The following is a 21,406-nucleotide window of genomic DNA, read 5'->3' on the forward strand; positions in this document are numbered from 1 at the left end:
TGCTACAGTTCAAGATTGTAGACTGATTCCAGAACATCTGGGTTTTTTTTTTCTTTTTTTCAGGGAAAGTTGAAAATGTGTACTTTTATATTAAACTTCCCAATTTAAAAAAAGCCTTGTTCAGGTCACATTCAGTCCTCAGACTGCCAGTTTGTAGCCCTTTATTTAAACTAGTTTCTTTCTTTGTATGCTTTGGAAATGGTTGATACAGGATTAAATTTACTTTTTTTTAGGAGTGCAGGGCATTTCTATTATCAGACGTAAATGACTTTGGATTGTACTCAATTTAGTCTCCTTCCTTTGGGTGAAGGTTGATTATTGCCAGAATGTTTTGACTGATCTTTATTGTTGCAGACTTTACAACAAAGATGCCATCATTGAGTTTTTATTGGACAAGTCTTCTGAAAAGGCTCTTGGGAAGGCAGCCTCTCACATTAAAAGCATTAAGGTAAGACAGGTGATTCTGAAGTGCTCCGGGGCTTCCAGTGGTTAGGGTTTATTTTATAGAATTCATGTAAATTTTAGACTGAACTTGGAAATTTGGAATTCCAGTCCCACCCAGCCACCTAATAAAGGTGTGATTTGGGGCAAGTCACTTGAAGTTCAAACCAGAAGTCCTCACACCCATACTTCCTGGATTATAAATCTGTTGTGAGTTCATATGTGGGAAAGAACTTCAAAACTGTAGTATACAAGTTTCAAAACTTCGAAACTTGTATATTGTGCTATATAGGTTTTGGGGGGCATTATTTTTATAGTTAAAACTCAGCCACTTGAATTTTGGTTTGGAAGACACTTTTATAGAATTAGAGATTTTTATAGGTGGATAACTATTCAATCATAGTGGTTATCTCCTGCTGATTAGAGGTTCTGAAAGTTCTTTCATAAAAGTGGAAAAACAAGCTTTTTAGTAAAGGAAGTTTGTTGGGAGGACAGAATCTTTCAAATCTGGTCAGTGGGAGAAAAATCAAAGTAGTGAAGAATTTAAGAACCACCAAGCTTGACAGGTGAAAACACTCGCTGTGTATGACATGTTGAGGCCTCATGGCTAGTCAGTGGGGCGCTTAAACTAGATCCAGAGCCCCTGACTCCCAGGCTAAGGCTTTGAGTTTTTTCCTCCTTCTGTTTCTTTTAAAATTTTTTTTATTATTATAATAGGCTTTTTGTTTGAGTTCTCGGGGTAATTACAGAATATGTTTATTTCAGACAAATTAGTGATTCTGAGATGTAGCTGTCGGTAGTGCTGTAGAGGTAACCATGCTGACTGTTGCCATCGTTTCCTTGGGAAGAGAATTCATTTCTCAAAAACCCATAGTAGCATAATTATCTTATCTCAAAAATGTGATTATCACTGAAATTAACTTATACAAGTCTATACTTAAAACACAATATATAATGTGGTTGAACTTTTCATTTTAATGCAAAATTTTTTTTCCAAGAAATCACAACTGTAAAGACAAAAGGATTCACATAAAACAATGCAAAGGTTATTATTACTGCAGTTAATAGTCCACAGGTACTCTGAGCAGAGAACTTGATGAATACACAAGCAGGAAGCCGACCCCGTGTGTGGTGGCTTTCTTTTCAAGGTGCTCAGCTGCTCTCTGGAGTGTTGAAATCAAATGGTGCGGTTAAATATGAAGAAATGCTTCAAATGCTAAAGTGGGGCTGTTAAGTCACTCCTTGTAAAACTGAATTTTGAAAACCGGAACAGCTGGATCTTGGAGTGTGACAGTAATCTCCAGCTAATATTCTGCCTTGGACTAATTAGACCATGGCCTCACAGATTTTACCGCCTAGTTATCTGTTAAGTAAACGTGGCTGGTCAGTAATATGAACAGCCTCAGTGAGTCTTCATCAGCCAGGGAAGAACGTGTTCCTTTCTGGATGAAACTAATACAAAGCTTTCTTCTCTTAGTGGGGTAAATTTTCATGTCTGAAGTTACTTTGCCTTATATAGCAAAATGCTTGTAAAATAGAAATTATTTGCTAGACAGTGCATTTAAAAAATTTTGTTTTCTATCACAACTTATGGTTTAATTTTATATCCATGTTAGTTGATGTTAAAGGAAAGTAGAAAAAGAGGTTTGGATGGGAAGGGACTAGAATAATAATTAAGGCCAAAGATGATCCATTTGTCAAAGGAACTCTTAAAATATTCATGTTTTTTTCACAGAATGTGACAGAACTGAGGCTTTCTGATAACCCCGCCTGGGAAGGAGATAAAGGAAACACTAAAGGTGACAAACATGATGACCTCCAGCGGGCACGTTTCATCTGCCCTGTTGTGGGCCTGGAGATGAATGGCCGACACAGGTCAGTAATGGGCGTGGGCAGGTGGTGTGGAGTCTGGGTGAGTAACCCCAGTGCTGTTAGGGTCTGTGCCAAAGCTCGGTAATCCCACGGACTCCGTTAATGTGTCTTTTGGTTTGGGTAGTGCACAAGACCATGTTCATTCCCTACCAGCCACGTGTAACATGGCCTCTTCGTTGTCTGCAACTTTCTGTTCTTGAGGTTAGGAGAACCTAAAGTAAAGAGGGAGTTTAAAAATTTGTCTTGTGACACTTAAGAGACTTGAGTTGAGTTCTTTGGTCTTCTCCTATGGGAAAGAAAGTAAAGGACAGATATTTCCCATCAAACAAATCCCATTTCCTTAACAATTGCTTAAAACTCTGCAGTGGAAAACGGTCTTACAGAACGTGTGGTTGATCGGTCAGTGAAAGGCCCGGTTGACGATGATAACTTGCTTTGAATTTGTAGCTAACAGATCCTCTGGCTAGAGCACCAGAAATCTTAAGCTTGAGATTTATATTGCAAATGTAAGTAAGTAAGTATATTTCCCCCTTAAAAAAATACGAACGTTGAGTGGATTAGTAGGTGCCTTTTTATAGGATGTCTCACTTTGCCAAAGCTTTAAACTTCTTTCCCACCATTTAGAAATATCTTTAATAGCTGGTAGTCCAGACTAAATTTCACAAGAGGAATATTCTGGGGAATGAGATTCATGTACCTAACCTTGTCCTACTTGTGTGTGTGTGTGTGTGTGTGTGTGTGTGTGTACGTACACATTATTTTGAGGTGAAAGTCATAACATTCACAATCTTTTTAAAGTGTATGTTTCAGTGGCATTTAGTACATTCTCAGTGTTGTGCCACCATCACCTCCATCTAGTTCCGGAACATTTTCAGCACCCCAAAGTAAAAACCCCCTCCCCATGCCCCCTCCCCCCAGCCCCTAGCAGCAAACAATCTGCTTTCTGTCCAGTGGGTTTACCTATTCTGAATATTTCATATAAAATAGAATCACACAATATGTGACCTTTTGTATCTGGCTTCCCACTTCTTTTTAAGAAAACCATGGTTCACCCCCAAAAGAGGAACATAGCAGAAACAGACTCAACTCTGGCGTCTTGAGCAGGGGTTACCTGTAGCCTGTTGCTCCAGTTGTGGCTTCCCCTAGTTTTTTCCCTTTCATTTGCTGGTTGATCTCTTCTCCTTTTTCTCTTCTCGGTTAACTGAGCTTTGCCTGTTTTGGCTTTGCCCTCTTGCTGTTAATAGGGCCTCCACACTAGAAAATTGATTTGGGGGTTAGTTTGTATATTTAATAACGTTTGTATAATAAAGATTTAAGTGTACAGAAAAGTAGAAATAGGTTATTGGTATAATAAAAACATTTAGCCTTTGTTTAAAGAAAAACCAGCCCCTAAATCACTAGCGCTTGGGAAGCATTGATAAAGCAGGTCTCTTAAGTGCTAAACGACATTCAGTGAATATTAGTACAGCGTTACTAATTTGGTTTTCATTAGAGCAATCTGCATCTGCTCTAACCCCTAGGATTAAAAGTTTCTGTGGAGAAATTGGAGAAAGTTCCTATGGTGAAAAGTTTGGAGAAAGTTTCTATGGTGACATTTTTTAGAGGAACATAAGAAGTAAATGTGAGGGGCTTCCCTGGCGGTCCAGTGGCTAAGACTCCACGCTTCCTCTGCCGGGGGCCCAGGTTTGATCCCTGGTCGGGGAACTAGATCCCACATGCTGCACTGAAGAGTTCACATGCCGCAGCGAAGATCCCACATGCTGCAGCTAAGACCCAGCACAGCCAAATAAAAAAATAAATAAAGAAGTAAATTAAAAAGAAGTAAATTGTGAAAGTGCTTTTTGCACCTTTGCCCCACCCTAGCCTCCAGTGACAGCACTGTTAGCTGTTCGGTGTCTAACGCCCCCTACAGACCTCTGCAACCCCAACACACAACGCACTTCCCTGCACCTCTGCAAGAGAGACACAAATAGACATGTATGCTTCCCACCGGCATGGAATCATATTACACATATTTTGTAACCTTATTTTTTTCTACTTCTCTGTCTAATTTAAACATTTTCTTGGCCATACATACAGATTTCCTTATTCTTTTTTTTTAAAATTTATTTGGTTGCATCGGGTCTTAGTTGTGGCAGGCGGGCTCCTTAGTTGCAACTCGCCGGCTCCTTAGTTGTGGCAGACAGGGTCCTCAGTTGCGGCTCGCGGGCTCCCCAGCTGTGGCACATGAACTCCTACTTGCAGCATCATGTGGGATCCAATTCCCGGACCAGGGATCAAACCCAGGGCTCCTGCCATGGGAGTATGGAGTCTTAACCACTGTGCCACCAGGGAAGTCCCACCTTATTCTTTTTAATAGCCGTGTAAGAGTTCATATTTATTTAACCAGTCCTCTGTTGATGGGCATTTAGGTGGCTTCCTCTTCTTCCTTGCTGTACTACACAACTTCATAAATACATACTTGTGCGTGTGCACACTTGTGGGCATGTTTCTGTAGGAGAAAGTCTGCAGAGTGATGCTTTACCTCATACTACTGCCAATTGTCCTGAAATGTTGTACCCACCCACCAACAAATGTGCCTGTTTCCTCAGACAGTTTCCAGCTGGATACCTTCAGACTCTTTCATTATTGCCTGTTAAGTAAAACACTGTATGTCCTGTTTGAAATGCATTTCTGTAATTAAAAGTAGGGGTTAAGCATCTCTTATGTGTTTTGGCTGTTTATATTTCTCGTCAACTGCATGTTAATGCCCTTTACCCGTTTTTCTCTATTGTGTACTGTTGCTTTTATAGACCTCTTTGAATATTCATAAACTCTGAACCTCATATGTGTTTAAAATATTTTCTCCCTGAGTTCCTATTCTGTCTTTTGGCTTTTTGTGGTGTTTTTAAAAAATGCCTTTATTTGTTTTTATTGATAGAGTCTTTTTTCCAAAGGATTATTGCAAGGGGGTAGGAGTGGAACTTTGGCCTATGTTTGTGGTTTTAATTTCAGCACACAAGTTTCTCCTCTCTCTGAAAAGTAGAGCTTTTCCTAAGTGACTAAGAAAACTTTCCTAAGCTGAAATGGCGTAAATCGAAGAAGCAGTTACCCTTAAGACACATCTTGCTAGCAGATGCACAGAATAAATAGGGATAAAGCACAGATGGTCACAGACACAGTTCAAAGCTATGGCGGCTTGACTCTGAGATGCTGGATGTAGTTCCTCTAGAAGGAGCTTGGGGTGCGAGCTGCCTGTATAACAGCTCGCTGCAAAACAAATGCTGAATGCCATTTTTTAGTTTTTGCCATTTTTCATAAAGGAGAAATCCACTTTGGATTTCTTTCCATTAGCGAAAATAGGTACTAATGTAGGTCTTTCGTAAAAATGAAGTGGCGTAAGGCAGACTTTCAGAAAGCGGGGTGTGTGTGTGTGTGTGTGTGTGTGTGTGTGTGTGTGTGTTTTAAGTACTTTATTTATTTAGGACACACTGAATTTTTTTTTTTGATGGAATCAAATATAACCATTTTTTTCTTTGAGGTTCTTGGCCTTTGTGTAAACAAAACAAATGTTAATTGATAACGTGAGTAATGATTTTTAAATTGTTATTTAAGTCATTCTCCATGTTGGATTATTTCTCCAGGTTTTGTTTCCTGCGGTGCTGTGGTTGCGTGTTTTCTGAACGAGCCCTGAAAGAGATAAAAGCAGAAGTTTGTCACACGGTGAGTTGTTGACATACATCATTTGTTCCTTCCCAGTAGCTGAAGAAATCAGATGGTTTGGGGTCCCCCCTCCATGTGTCATTTCAGCATCTTTCAATTCTTTCTGAAACATGAATCTAATTAGTTGCTTCTCTGCTTAAAACCTTTCTACTCCTGTCCTTGCCGGAAGTAGAGACTCAGACCGCCTCTTGTGACATGTCCCTGCCCGCCTGTCCTCTCCTGTGCCTTTGTCCCCTCCACCGTGACCTGCCAGCGGAAGGGGTCCTGCTCCCCGAACCTTAGTTCCAGAGCCATTGCTTCCTGTGTGAACCTTGCTGCTGTCTCCTTCCCTGTTCCCTGGGCACCTTATTATCCCACTGATCTCATCACAGTGTAATTGCTAGTTAGGTGGTGCTTTCCCTACTGGACCATGAGAGTTTCTTCTTCTAACTCTTTTTTTTTTTTTTTAAGACTTTATATTTTTTTGAGCAGCTTTAGGTGCACAGCAAAATTAAGAGGAAAGTAAGGGGTTTCCCCTGTATCCTCTACCCTCACACGTGCCTCCCCCATTATCAGCATCACCCCAGAGCAGTGTACTCATTCCAGTTAGTGAGCCTACGTTGACACCCCATCATCACCCACATCCCCTTTACATTAGGGCTCACTCGTGGTGCTGTACATTCTGTGGGTTTGGACAAGTATATAATGACATGTATCCATCATTATAGCCTCACGTGGTGTATCTTCGCTGCCCTCGTGATCCCGTGCTCCGCCTGTGAGTGTTTGAGAGCGAGGGCAAAGCTCGTCCATCCTTCACCCCGCCAGCCTTGTTCTCCCCAGGGCAGGTCGCACGTCCCCAGTAGACGCCCTCGGGAGTGAGCGAACCCATCACGTGAGGGCGCGCCTGCTCAGCTCACGTGAGGGCGGTGCTGAGGGCTTTGCCCTCACGGGGTTGCTGCTGCAGCTCAGGATGTCTGTGTCTGGGTGTTCCGCCGGTCCGTGGGGAGCCTGGCATTTACTTTAATGTCATGGATACCAACAAGTCCTGGCTGCATTTTCACCCACATTAATTCTGCTTGGATTTCCTTAGGCCTCCCGGTACTGTTTCTCCCTGTTGTGAATTATTCTTTGATCCAGTAGCTATCGTGGAACCGCTGCCATGGGCAGTACCGTCCTAGGCACGTGGGGTGGCGTACATTGTAGATAAGATTGATCCGGTCCCTGCCTTCATGGGACCCACATTCCAGTTGGAGAGAGAGACACTCAGGTAACCGAGCAAGGCAGTACCGCTTGTGACAGCTGCCAGGAAGGAAGCGCAGAGGGTGAGGTGCCGGAGGGCGAGAGGCCCCCTCAGCGGGGGTTGGCAGGGGCGCCTCTGGGGCTTTGAGCTATAAGACCCGAGGGTGAACAGCAGCCAGCCGAGCGAGGTCTGAGCCAAAGCTCAGAAGTGGCGGAGGACTTCGTTAGTTGAAGGAGCAGAGAGTGCGGTGGGCAGTGGGGACAGGAGAGAAGTAGATGAGGTTGAGGGTGAGGCAGGGGCCACCTTCTGTAGGGCCCAGGTGGCTGCGCTGGGGCTTGTGGATTTTACCCTAAGAGCAGTGGGAAGCTGGGGACAGCTTTCGGCCAGGCTGGATGTACTTTAGTTTCAGAACGATTTCTCTGTAAAGAAGTCAGACGTGGAGGAGGATACGCTCAAATGTGATTCCATTTATTTGAGACTCAAAGTCAGACAAAAGATGATTGGTAGTGAAGAAGTCAGGGAGGGGCGTGGAGTTGTTTCCAGTTTGGGGTGATTACGGATCAAGCCATCAGAGAATTTGGAATCTGTCTCATTAAGCTTTTGCCAAAAAAAGAGAAATTCAAAGAATGCTTTCAGGAATTGATTCATGTCGTTTATTGTCCAGTATTTATTATGTCTCCTGTGTTTGCGACGATGTTACAGGTGTTCCCAGGGAGGGTGGGATGTGAAGGAATCAGTGCCTGTGCTCAAGGAGACTGCAGTCGTGCAGGAATCAGGTTACATGAAAAATCATATTTTGTTTTGTTTTTTGAGGCCAGTTGCCAAGTGGATGTAAGGATGCTACTGGAGTTGAAGGGCCAGAGAACTTCCTGGCTGTGCTGGTGAGAAATGGCTTTATGGGAGGAGACAGTTGTTCTAGGCCTGGAAGGCAGAGCGTGTTCTCACGGGTCAGGCTTTCCCAGAGAGTGGGACATGGCTGCTGGCATAGGCAAGTTGGTGTGAGGGGTCCACAGACAGGACCCCAGACGCCCCTGTGAGACATTGCACAGCAGGACGGTAGCTCCCATTCTGGCGCACCTTCTGCCTGTGTGCCTGCCTGCCTTGCGGAGAAAGTCTCCGTTTGCTCCTCGGATGGTTTTAATACATCTCACTGAGCTCCCGAGAGAGCGGAGCTTACGCCCAGAGCTTTGGCAGGCAGGGCCTCGAGAGGTATGTTTGCGTTCTCTGCGTTTGTACGCTGTCTCTACATTTATGGCAGGGCACTGTTTTTATACACATGGCGTGAGTACAAAGTCAGCATTTGAAGTGAACTTAAGTAAAAACAATGGGTAGATTTAACGAAAAATATTAAGATAATGACGGTACCTTAGGCAGGGGAACGCCTGAAGTTTGAGAGACGCCCTTGTCAGTGATGGTGGGTGCGCTGTGGGCAAAGGGAATGTGTGGGAGAGGAGAGCAGCCGTCACACTCAGGGGAGGAAGTGCCGGGGCAGCCTGTGAAGATGGGGCCTCAAGATGTAGTCCTGCCCCAGCCGCTCAGGAGCAGGGAGAGGCCAGAGATGTGAGTCAGACTGCTGGCGGAAGCTCTGAGTGCCAGGCAGAGGGGCAGCTCGGGGGGCATGCAGCAGGCGGCCCTTGACGCCTTTGCAGCAGCACAGCGCCTGGGGAGCAGCGGGGTGTAGGTCTGTGCAGTATGGGCAGAGGGAAAAGACTAAACAAGAGCAAGAATCTGACAGCAGGTGAGGAAAAGGAGCCTGAGAGAGAAGTATCGTGAAGGAAACGGCTCAGCTGGCCTGGGCTTCCGGCGAGCAGGAAAGGAACCTCGCTCGCATTTGTTCTGTGTCCAAGTGTGTGCGTGTTTTCACAAATAGTGGGCGAGGCGTTGTCTGAGTGTTAGACACATCCGCAGGCACACTGAGGAAATTTACTTGAAAGGATATAAATATGAGAAGGTGGGAAGTGAAGCTGAAATTTATTAAAGCAGCCAAGTGTCCTGAATCAGTGGTTCCCAACCCAGGCTGCACTGCAGAATCCCCACAGTGGTTTGCTAAGTTCCCACTCCCCGCCTCAGACCCCTCGTGAGAGTCTTCAAGGTTGGTGTGGAGCCCGCACGGAGTTCCACTTTATATAAGCTCCCAGAATAATTCTAAGGGGCAGGCAGGTCTGGGGGACTCGGGGCTCGAAAGCAGTCAGGCTTCTTTCCCCGACCCACAGGGATAACTTTCTTAGATTGGCGTGCAGTTGTCCTCTTCATTGGCTGACCCCAGGCATCCATAACCATCTTGACAGACTTGAAGCAGAATAGGAGTGTCTGCTCACAGCTCTGCAGAGAAGTTGATTTTATTTCATGGAAATGCAACATTGCAAGGGAACTCTGAAATCATTTTGTTGGTGTCTGGGAACAAAGTGCTAGTAAACGTCTGAAAGTCTACGTAGAGCGCTTCAAGGGAAAGGAAGCAAGTAGGAGGAAAGGGGAAGCAACTGCATCAGGATTGCGCAAGAAGCCAAGACCAGTTGAGGACCGGACACCGGCTCCTCCAGCCTCCTAATGGGGGCTGCCAGGGCTGTTGAGACCACCTGCAGTCAAGACAGGACCCTGGCTGGAGCCCAGGAACACCTCAGGAACAAAATTCTCTTAAAAATAAATCTGATATCAGAAGAGTAATATTTTACTCTTTTCACTTGTATAATCTCCTTAAAAATTGCCTTTGCAACGTAGCTAGATTGAATACTCTGCCTATTAGTTAGCTAGGCCTGCCATAACCAGGTACCACAAACTGGGTGACTTAACAGAAATTTATTTTCTTACAGTTCTGGAGGCTAGAAGTCTGCAGTCACGATGCTGGCTGGGTTGGTTCTTCCTGAGGGCAGTGAGGGGAGGATCTGTTCCAGACCTGTCTGCCTGAGTTGTCGGTGGCCGCTTCTCCCTGTGTCTGTTCATATTGTCTTCCCTCTGTGGAGTTTGTCCCTGTGTCCAAATTTCCCCTTTTTATAAGGACACCAGTCGGGTTGGGTTAGGGCCCACACTAGTGACTGCACCTTAACTAATTGCACCTGCAGAAGGTGACATTCTGACATACTGGGGATTAGGACCTCGACATTTGCCGGGGCGGGGGAGCGTAATTCGACCGATAACACTATACAATTGAGAAAATCAGAGCATGGGACAGTCAGTCAGTGGCACACTTGAGTGGGAGTCATTCATTCAGGCACTCACAGGACCGACATTGAGAGCCTGATATATATCAGTTTTGGTTCACACACCAGCACTGGCTGGCTTGGGAGTATAAATCACTTCACCTCTCTGGGCTTCAGATTCTAGTATGTAAAACAAAGGAATTGTAGTAAATTTTTGGACGCTTTCCTTTTAGACCCAAATTCCAAACAATGACATTTTTAAATGAAGAAAAAATCCAATGACAAATTCGTATACTCTCATTAGGAATCAAGCTCGTACTTCTAATTTCAAGTCTCTAAAGTTTAGTAATACTAAGTATATCAGTCAAGGTTGGCTACGTCCTGTAACAAACAGCCCCCCAATTCCAGTGGCTAATAACGGTGAGGGCTCCTGGTTAGGCAGCTTTCTTTTAAGGGAAACTCAAGGACTCAGGCTTCTTCTGTCCTGTAGGTCTGACCTCCTCTGGTGTTTAGAGTATTCTCCGTTCAGTTGGCTGATGGGAACAGAGAAGGAAGCATCTAGCTTAGGAGGTTTTTATGGGCCAGGCCTACTTAATGCTTCTGTTCACATTCCATTGGCCAGAACTCAGTCACGTGACCACAGCTACATGCGGGAGCCTGGGGATTATAGTCTAGCTGGACGCCCAGGAAGAAGAGGTGAACAGGAGCCACTTCTGCCAAACTAGCAAAAGGAAGAGTGATGGCGCAGTTTCAGGAGCTGTAGTGCATCGTGAAAATGTGAATGAGGGAAGATTAAGGCCACAGCGTCAAAGTCTAAAGCAAATATTTTCATTTTTTACGTAATGTCTGAAATTTAGAGGAACCAACATCATAAGAACAGTGTCAGGGACTTCCCTGGCGGTCCAGTGGTTAAGACCACACTTCCACTGCAGTGGGCACGGGTTCAATCCCTGGTCAGGGAACTAAGATCCTGCATGCTGCGCGGCACGGCCAAAGGAAAAAACAAAAAAAGGAAGACACCTTCCCATGGAAACAGAAAGGAATAAACAAGTAAACAGACACGATAGAATGTGATATTTAAAAAAAAAAAAACGAACAGTGTCAGGAACCTCCGTGATACTGAGGGTGTGCACGTTCTCTGCTTTTCCCTGTGTAGTTCCATCGACATTTGGCTTTTCAGTTCCCTAGAAGAGACTCCAGGGTTTGAAGTAGCTCTGGTTCTGTGTCTAAAACACGTGGTGTGCACACTTGATTTCAGTAAACAGAGCCCAAAGAGATGTAGTTGCTAGGTTTCTTTGTTTTCACTGTCAGCAAAGCACCAGCCGAAAAATTAGTTGTATTCCCCACTATGTTCTTCCCTTCTCGTAATAAGAAGAAACACATTGGAGTAATCACAGGTTGCAAAATAAATGATGTGCTTGTTACTCAAAACACGGTCCATGGTCCTGCGAATATTGACATCTCCTGGGAGGTTTTTGTATTTTTGTTTTTTAAGAAATGCAGACTCGCAGGCCCCTCCCCAGACCTGCAGAATCAGAAACCGCATTTTAACAAGAGCCCCAGGGCACTTGTATGCACAGTAAAGCTTGAGAAGCTGATCTGGGTGTTAGAGGTGTGGGCAGCAGTATTTGACTTGCTAGCCTTCTGGCTTCATTTATTTAGGCTTTGTGACAGGTGAGTGCGGTGTGGGGATACTTTAAAGTCAGAAGCGAAACAAAAATTTACACTCGTATACCTTTTGTTTGTTTGTTTTGAGTACTTGTCATGGAGCGGGTGGAGTGGAAAGGGGAGAAAATAAGGAAGGGGGTCTCTTCAAAAGCGGTTGGCAAATTCTGCTGTTCGGGCTCAGCCTCCTTCACGCTTTTCCTTTCTACTGTCTTTATGGTCTTTGTGAATATTAAGCCTCAAGAAATCATATACAGCACAGGCAGCTGTAAACTTCTACATGAAAGAAAAATACAATAGAAAAATTGAACAGTAGACTGCGTGTTAGCGAGAAGGTTCTGTTCCCCAGAAAGTTAGAGAAATCATCCCAGTATCCCTGATATCCTCAAGGTTGCCTTTAAGTTACAGTCTGTAGCAATGTGTTTCAGACGTGTTTTACATATGATTTAATTTTGTTCTTTTACTTCATGAATGAGTACAGTCAGAGGCTGGGTCAGGGTAGAGAGAGCAGCAGCTTCTTGCTGGTTCTGATCCCCACGGAGCCTGCTGCTTTACCTTGGCCTCCCTGGCCTGTCCCCTGACGCTCCACTGAAACCCAGCTTGTGCTTCCCTGAATCTCATGCTGCTTCATTCCACCGTGCCTTTAAGTTATTTTATTATTTTTATTTTATCTCACTGTTACTGAAAAGGGTTCACTGAGATGACTTCTTCCATTATAATGTTTGAGCCCTCTGAGGGCAGGTATGTGTTTGAATTTGGGTTCTATGAGTTGACGTTGAAATGAGATGAAGGAAGGCTTATCTTTTAAGTAATTTGAAAAGATGTAAGCTTCTCCTTTATTTTTTATTTTATTTAATTTTAAAAATGCAATGGGGTGTGCACTTACTTGCAAATGAGTTGTGATGAAACGTAAGGGACATGATTGTGGTGAACCTGAGCTTTCGGAACAGCCAGTCAGAACACGGCCGTGAGCTGTGTGTCTGCCTGTGAGCAGGGAGGCTGCACCGAGCTGCCTGGGGCTCTCATGCCCTTCTCTGACGGTCTTAACCCTCTACTGTGTGTTCTCCCTGGGATTACGTATCTTTGGGGAAGAAATGTTTGTTTAAACAGAGATTTTAATATGCTGTGGTTAGCTTGGGTTTGATTTGTGGGCTGTGCTTTCAGAGCCTCTTTTCCTTCTATGTAGTTTTCGTGCTTTTCAAGGGCTATTTTCATTGAGTGGATTTCATTTCATTTCTCTGTTTGGGAAGCGTCAGTTCACTGAGGGGTTATACTTCGCCCTTGAATTATACATTTATTTCTTTAGTGTCCTCTCCTGTGGTTCCTGCTTTTCCTTTATTTTAGTTGTTTTAAGTTGTGCTATTTAATAGTTGTATATTTCCAGCCTTGTATGACGCCGTGAGCTCTTTTTTAGAAAGAGAGTATATTAAAAGTCCTCAACAAAACAACAAAGATTCGCGGACTTTTGGCAGACCTGAATCTGTGAGTAGAGAGAATTAAGACCGTTCATGCCTTTGACCTGTGCTGTTCTGTATGGTAATCGTCAGCCACATGTGACTATTTAGATTTCAATTAATTAAAATTTTAAAAGTTAAGGTTCACTTACAGCCACTGCAGCCACGTTTCAGATGCCCGGCTCTCCCCGTGGTTGTTTCTGGTATCAGACTGTGCAGACGTAGACCACTGCATCATCACAGCTGCACGGCTGCAGGGACCTAGGGCGGCCTTTGTAGGAAGTTGTGTTTCAACTCCAGAATTTTATTTTACCCAAAGGAAATAGACTCTTCCATGCTTTTCTAGGATTTCCAGAAAAGTTACATTGTTCCCAGCCAGAGATAAGCATATTTTCTCCCATTTTCTGTGGGAGTTTGTTCTTTTTTAGAATCTCATCCACAGTAGTATATCTTTAAGACAAGATATGTTCTTATTCTAACCTGAGCCTGAATCTAAGTGTTTGGGGGACTTTGATTTTCAGCAGCTGTTAAGTGAGGCAGTCGAGCCTCCAGGTCACTTACCCAGTCACCAGTGGGACTTTGAGTTATTTTTTCTCTTGTGATTTCTTTCTCAAAGCCGTAAAAGTGGCCTATAATCAATAGCAGAGTCTTGTTGGTAGCACGTTTCTAAACTCATTTCAGGACTAACTTGTGTCAAGGAATTATTTTCCCATTCTTTTTGGTTGAATGTTCTCTGATTTCAAGTTAGGGAAACAGAATTATACCAGTAAGAAAGCAAACATTCTCTATAACTTCCAGCTCACCGGTTCAATTTCATATTAAATTGACTCTCCCGTTTGAAATGCCAGTGTGGTTCCACAGGGACCTCCGCCTGCCCTAGAACTTTAAGTCTGTGCCACCGCTCCAAGCATGAGACCACAAGAGGCTCGGTCGAGTCAAACTGGTTGGCAAACAAAGAAGGTGATTGAATGATCCAGGGCAAGTCTCCTGGTCCATACACACAGGCGTCCTGGACATAGTGGCCTGCAAAGGGAACACAGAAACTTAGCTGCCTTTGTTTCCTCGTCAGTTTACATCCACGTGGAAAAGTGATGCACTTCTAAGGTCATCTGTAAGGCCTCTCTGCTTCATGCCAGTTCAGATTAAATGGGGTTTCCATGATCGCTTTGACAGGGGCTTTTATGTTGAATTTTGAATTCATGATGGAAGGGAGGCTTTCATTTGTTTGGTTAGTGATTTCTGAAATGTTTAATGGCTACTTTAGGTGAATACTGTAGAATTTTAGCTAGTCATGAACACGAGGGGGAAGTAACAGCCATCATTTGCCAGGTAACACCTAAGTTCTGATAGCTGCTGTTTTAAGTTCCATGAACTTTTCAACTATTTTCCTCGGTTGTGGGTAGTTCATAAGAGTTGTGTTGGTTTTAATAACCAACACATTGCTTCAGCCTTCTATTGCTTCAACCTTCTTTTGGTTTTGCAGAGTGAGTTTGATATAAATAGAAGTAATTAAAATTGGAATTCTAGTTTGAATCCAGTACTGATTGGACTCCTTCGAGGTGAACTCAGTAGCACGTTTTATGTGTCTGACACTGTGCTTGACCCTTCCTACTCTTTTTTTTTTTTTTTTTTTTTGCGGTACGCGGGCCTCTCACTGTTGTGGCCTCTCCCGTTGCGGAGCACAGGCTCAGCCGCTCTGCAGCATTGCAGCATGTGGGATCCTCCCGGACCGGGGCACGAACCCGTGTCCCCTGCATCGGCAGGCGGACTCTCAACCACTGCGCCACCAGGGAAGCCCCCTCCCACTCTATTTTAATCCTCCCACCAACACTGGGAGGTGGTTTCTGTCATCACCTTCAGTTTGCAGAGGCAGGAGTGCTCAGTTTGCGTGTAAGGGAAATTTCTGTTCATTTTGGAGACCTTGCTCTTTTCTCTGCTCAGTGTTGCCATGCTCTCTCCCCCCTGCTGATAACTGTAATCCTACTTCCAGAAACTTAAGGAAATATTATTTAAAAGGGTTGGAACTGCATGCATAGAAATGTCCAGTGTTGTTTGTAAGACTGAAAAAAATCAAAAGGAATCTTTTCCCTGCCAAGCGTGCATTCGTGTAGGGAAGGGCCTAGAACTGGCCCATGGTGAGCATTGTATGCGTGAAAGCTGTTATCATGATCAGAATCTTTTTAACTGATAGACTCTTGGTGCAATGTCACAGAATCTCAGTAGTATTACATTTAACCAGTTGAAAGTGTAAATATGAAGATAGTATGAAAAGCTTAGGACATAGTGAAAGAGGAATCAACTGCACCTTGATCGTAACTGCATACTCTGTAGCTTATGTACGTATGAACTGGAAGGGAACACAAATAAATGGAACTTTGTCAGAATCGCGTTAATACTGTTTTGGTGACTAAAAATAAACAAACTCTTTGTTGCCGATAGCAATGGGATGGCTCTGCACTGTGTGCAGAGCTGGGCCATATGCTCCCCCAGTGGCGTGGCATCAGGCAGCCGCACCTGGTTTGAGACCCAGCTCTGCCACTGCCTTTGCCACTTCCTGTGCCATGTCCTGTGACTCTGGGAGTGACCTCGCTTCTCTGAGTCTGGGGTTCCTCGTCTGTAAAGTGTGCATAATGATAGTTTCTACCTGCAGATCGCTGTGAGCATCGACAGCAGGCCCAGAGCCGGGTTCCAGAAGGGTTTACCACAGACCCTGCAACAGTGCTTGGCCTAAGTCGGGACTGACTGAATGCTGGCCAGGGTTGGCCCTGTACTGCTTTGCTAGTAGAACCATTTGCACAATGAAGCTAGGGATGGCAAGAACTTTCTGAAGTGTTTACTTGTAGGGAATAATGATTCTCGTTAAGACTCGCAGTGACTAGGTTTTCTTGCAAACATTATTAAAATACTCAGATTTTGCTACTCTTAAGAATTTGGAATCACTTTATCATTGACAGCCACAACCCTTCATGACATTTTTGTTGTTGTTGTTGTTGTTGTTGCGGTACGCGGGCCTCTCACTGTTGTGGCCTCTCCCGTTGCGGAGCACAGGCTCCGGACGCGCAGGCTCAGCGGCCATGGCTCATGGACCCAGCCGCTCCGCGGCATGTGGGATCTTCCCAGACCGGGGCACGAACCCGTGTCCCCTGCATCGGCAGGCGGACTCTCAACCACTGCGCCACCAGGGAAGCCCCATGACATCTTATATACCATTGGTGAATCACTTTTTCAGGAAGAATCTGAGCCTCTCCTTTTCTGAGCATTTATCCGCCAGTCCTGTCAACCCCTGTGAGCCACTTACTGTCCGAAGAAAGGCCAGGGTTGTTTGTTAGTCTGTCGTTTAACTGTTACCTTCTTTCTATGTGACTATCCCCCTAGCTGAATCATATCTACCTTTTAAAAAATACTAGAAAATTATTCCAGTCCTTCTGTCCTGGTACCTGTTCAGGAGGATGGCTGTGCACATGGCAGTGGGAATTGTTTGTCTTTGAACTGTTCTGGTATTAGATTTTCCATTTTCCATTTTTTGTTTGTCCACAACCTGTTTCTTTTAGGTCAGTCTTTAAATCAGCTTGGAAACTGGGCGAACCTAGTTTATTTTGCATTATCTGATATACTGTATTCAGACCCGAGGACTGTACCCAGATGCCTTGTGAAAATAGGTTATGTATCTCTGCAGTAGCTCCCGTGGTGGTTAGGGAGCTGCTTGTAGACAGACAGCGCAGGGCCCAGGTATCCCTGGAGAGCACGTGCTCTGCCGGAGCCACCTTCACACACGGCTTTGCTCCAGTCTTCCCGCGTTCTCTGTCCACCACCAGCTGTGGCCCCAGAGACGTCAAGCATGCTCTGTTTTCCTTCCCCGGAGTACACCAGAGAACTTGCCATCTTTCTACTGGACTCGTCCGTATCATGCTGCGAATTGTCTGTCATCCATCGTTTCCTCCCTGAGACTGTCTGCTCACACTGGGGGTTCAGGGGTGCAGAGCGCCGGCCCCAGAGAGGAGGCACGGATAACTTCCCGGGAGCCAAGTTCTAGCTCTTCGACTCCGGAGGTGTTTTCCCCGAACCGATGCACCTGAGAGCTGCTCTGCAGCCAGCTAGTTCTCTTCCAGACTCTTCACAGAACAGAGATGTCCTCTTCTCCACCCCAGATCTGGCTTTTGTGTATTGCCCTGGTCACTAAAACCTCTGGCACACAAGACAAAGGGGCAAAAGAATTCACAGTCCCTCAGGGAGAATCTCCTGAGGGCAAAGCAAAGAGACCTTTTTTCAGCAAGAACTGCGTAAGAAGTATGGGGGCAGCTGGCTGACCCCACCGAGGAGCATATACCTGTGTTACTCAGGCGTCTGTTCTAGTAAAGAGACCCAGGGAGACAGAGAACTCATTTTAAATAAATGTTAGGGTTTGAATTCTAGGAGCAGGTGGGACAAGCCAGATAGCTCATGTGTTTTCATCTTAAAACTTTAAAAGTTGCAGCCCTGTTGTGTGTTCACTTTGTGAAAATTTATCGACTCAAATACTTAGAATTTGTCTACTTCTCTGTCTGGATATTATAATTCAAAGGAAAGTTTTTTAAAAATTGACACCGTGCTAGTTGGATCATCACTAATTCTTCCAGATTGCAGTAAATATAACTGTCAGTCTTCTCCCACTGTTTTTTGAGGCAGCAGTTGTACAGTTTTTATAAAATTTGAAGGCGTTTTGTGGCTTGGGTTTTGTTTTTATTTTTGTTTTGGCCACGCTGCATGGCTTGCAGGATCTCAGTTCCCAGACCAGGTACTGAACCCGGGCCCCGGCAGTGAAAGCCCAGAATCCTAACCACTAGGCCACCAGGGAACCCCCTTGGGTTTTGTTTTTACCTTTGCAGCCATCATGAACAGTTCCCTCCTTGTTTTTCCATTTAATGGCTCGAACGTTTCCTTCCCATCCAGTGTTTGGGGTGGAGCCTGGAGCATCTAAGGGAAAGGACATGCAGGCATACAGTGAGCAGATGAAGGGGAAGCCCAGCCTCATTCAGAATGCATGTTCTCATCTGATGAAAGGCTAACGCTTCTGGGGGCGGGGTGTGTGCTGCACCTGTGGTAGTATCAGGGTGGAGCGAGGTCCCGTATTCCGTCTTTGTGCTTAGATTTCACTTTTCATCCCTTCCACCATCCCTAGTAACTCACCTAGTATTGACAGCGTGTTATGTTGGGTTTCTTTGGATCGCGTTTTCTCCGCAACAGCTCTCTGGGGGTGATTTGAAAGGATTTTCAGTGGATGTGAGAGGTTTTAAAAAGCTCCTAATCCATTTCTGCTGGATTTCATTGTTTGCACTGTCGCCTGGACTGACTGATTCGCTTAGCTGTTCAAGCTTGAAGCCACATTCACAATAAGAGCCAATCAGCTTTATAGAAAGAGCAAATAAGCCCATTTAAAGTAGTGCATCAGATTTCCCTCTACCTCTAAGAAAACCTATCTGAAGTATCATATTAGCCACAAACAAAATTACTAGTTTTAATATTTTCCATTCTTAATGAGCCCCTAGCACGATACCTGGCACTAGTAGGTATCCAGCAGTATCTAATAAGTGAAGGAAGAAAGGAAGAACTTTCCAAAGATCTGTGCTCAGAAGTTTCAAAAGGCTCTATTTGAGGAGTGCTGGTACTTCCTTCTGGAGAGGGAGCAAAAGCAGCCAGCCTGACTGATGTGGGAACACGGCGCTCTCTCGGCAAACCTCAGATCCCTAAAAGCAAAGACCCTCCTGGACTACCCCAGTGGAAGGTCTTACAGAACGCAGAGCTGTTTACCAAGGCAAAGAGCCGAAATAGAAAGAATCTTCAGTTAAGGATACACTTCTCCTGTTGTTGCCCCTGGCCTGAACAGACACTGTTTTGCTGGATTGTTCTTACCTTTCAGTCGGTTCAGAGTTACCCAGTAATGTCGCTCTGGGCCGTGGATGTCTTTAGACCACCGAAGCATGTCTTTTGCGCGGGTGTCTGTTAGTACAAACTCCACAAACTTCCTTGTTAGTACATAGTAAGCACTTCCAAAATAAATTGCTAAGTTATGGGGTGGTTCATCTTTGAATCTTTCATTTGGAGGTACATAGATATCTTCTTCAGGGGTGAATTCGGGATGGCTTTGACTCGTCTTGGATTTAATGTTTGGTGGCTGGATTACTCCAGGAGTTATATTTTTATCATTCCATTTGCTTCTGATGTAGTGTATGATTTCTCTGTTAGTTTTGATTGGAAAATCCTGTCCACAAAGATTAATGACATGGTTCCATTGAAATTTGGAATGGACTAGATCTTTCATGCAATTAATATCTGCCTGTAGTCTCCTAAAGCCAGTGTAAGCCATTTTCTCTCTCGTTGATGAAATAAAAATATTTTCAAAACAATTAACCAGGGATTGCACAGCAGTCTTATACTTCTTGGGGGCCTTTTCATCAACATGAATACAGTAAACATTTTGAGGCACATAAATAGCTCTGAGAAGCTGCACAAACATAGCCAGCTCCTTATGAATAGTTATAATATATGCCAAAGGGAAGGTGCCCTCTTCTGCAGACAGGGGTCTGGTTATGAAATGCAACTCCTGGGATATCCTGGAACAGTTTCCTGGTCTGTGTAAATGAGCAAGTATTTCAGATCCATGAGGGTTTTTACAGAATTTTGCAATTTGGGGAGCCACCTCTTTCCCTTCAAACAAAGCCGAACACAGTTCATCTGGATAAAAGCCACATTCCACTACTGCTGGGTAGGTGGGTTCCTCCTCTGGTTCCTCAGGAGTTGGATTCCTTAAATAAAGAAAAATGAAGACGCAGATGGCTACGCACACGAGAAGACCTGGCTTTGTGGCTCGCAGCTGGCTCATGTTTTGAGCTCCAGTCGCCTTCTTATTACCATGGTTTGAAACATTTTCCTCTAAGCTTCCTAAAAGAACAACAGGCAGAATTTAGGGTGTTGTTAACTCTATTCCCCCCTGTCCCTGCTAACTCTATTGGTGTACATGTATTTAAAGTCTATGATTTGATCAGTTTTTATATATGTGTATACTCATGAAACTGTCACCACAGTCATGATAACAATCATTTCTTTTACCCCTAAAAGTTTTCTTGGACCCCTTTTACTCCATCCTCCTTCCACCATTGTCTCTGGGCAATCACTCATATGCTCTTGTCACTGTAGACTAGTTGGCATATTCTACAGTTTTATATAAACAAAGTTATACGTATGTACTTTTTTGCCTGGATTTTTTTTCACTTAGGATAATGATTTTAAGATTTCACCCACATCACTGCATTTATCACCATTTTTCCCTTTTTATTGTTGAGCAGTATTCCATGGAATGGATGAGCCACAATCTGTTTATCTGTTCATCTGTTGAAGGACACTGAAGTTGCTTCTAGTTTTAGGACATTACAGGATGCTGTAAGCATTTGTGCACAAGTCTTTGTGTAGACCTTTGTTTTTGTGTCTCTGGGGTAAATACCTAAGAGTGAAATGGCTGGCTCGCATACAGGTATATGTTTAATTTCTTAAGAAATTGCCAGGTTTTTTCCCAAAGTGGGTGTGCCATTTTACATTCCCACCAGCAGTGTATGAGAGCTCCATTTACTGTACACCCTCACCAACACTCGGTATGGTCAATTTAAAAAACTTTACCCAGTCTAATAGGTGCACAGTGGTAATTCATTTTGGTTTAACTTTGCATTTCCCTGATGACTAATTTTCGTGTGTTATTGCCCTTTTATTGGCAGATAAAAATCTCAAATATTTATTTTGGACATAGATACTGTCCTGTTCTGCGTTACTCAGAATTTATCTTACGCCATTATTCTGTATCGTGTTATGAGAATATATCTTTCCAATAAAGAAAACAACAAATCAAGAGAAATTTTGCGATCACATAATTCAACTTGTTGAAATGA

General features: G+C 44.2%; 2 protein-coding genes across 3 annotated transcripts in view; one reads left to right on the top strand and one right to left on the bottom strand.

Moving 5' to 3' along the window:
- The window catches only part of RTF2 (replication termination factor 2), a 39,964-nt gene that overhangs the window by 4,428 nt on the left and 14,130 nt on the right, over positions 1-21,406 (top strand). For both annotated transcript variants that reach the window (XM_022597517.3, XM_022597518.3), the window contains exons 3-5: positions 355-448; positions 2,177-2,316; positions 5,937-6,015. In XM_022597517.3, coding sequence (XP_022453225.1) covers positions 355-448; positions 2,177-2,316; positions 5,937-6,015 — 313 coding nt within the window. The remainder of the gene's footprint in view (positions 1-354; positions 449-2,176; positions 2,317-5,936; positions 6,016-21,406) is intronic.
- Positions 13,525-21,317, bottom strand: LOC111186688 (putative beta-1,3-galactosyl-O-glycosyl-glycoprotein beta-1,6-N-acetylglucosaminyltransferase 7). The gene is made up of 3 exons (XM_022597516.3): positions 19,380-21,317; positions 18,348-18,443; positions 13,525-14,513 (listed from the first exon to the last, which is right to left on the bottom strand). Exons 1-3 carry the CDS (start codon positions 20,347-20,349, stop codon positions 14,290-14,292), a joined length of 1,290 nt encoding a protein of 429 aa, XP_022453224.2. The 5' UTR covers positions 20,350-21,317; the 3' UTR covers positions 13,525-14,289.

The sequence above is a fragment of the Delphinapterus leucas genome, chromosome 15 (genome assembly GCF_059928025.1).
Source record: "Delphinapterus leucas isolate spDelLeu-1000000601 "Yukka" chromosome 15, BTC_Dleu_Yukka2, whole genome shotgun sequence".
In the NCBI taxonomy this organism is placed as follows: Eukaryota; Metazoa; Chordata; class Mammalia; order Artiodactyla; family Monodontidae; genus Delphinapterus; species Delphinapterus leucas.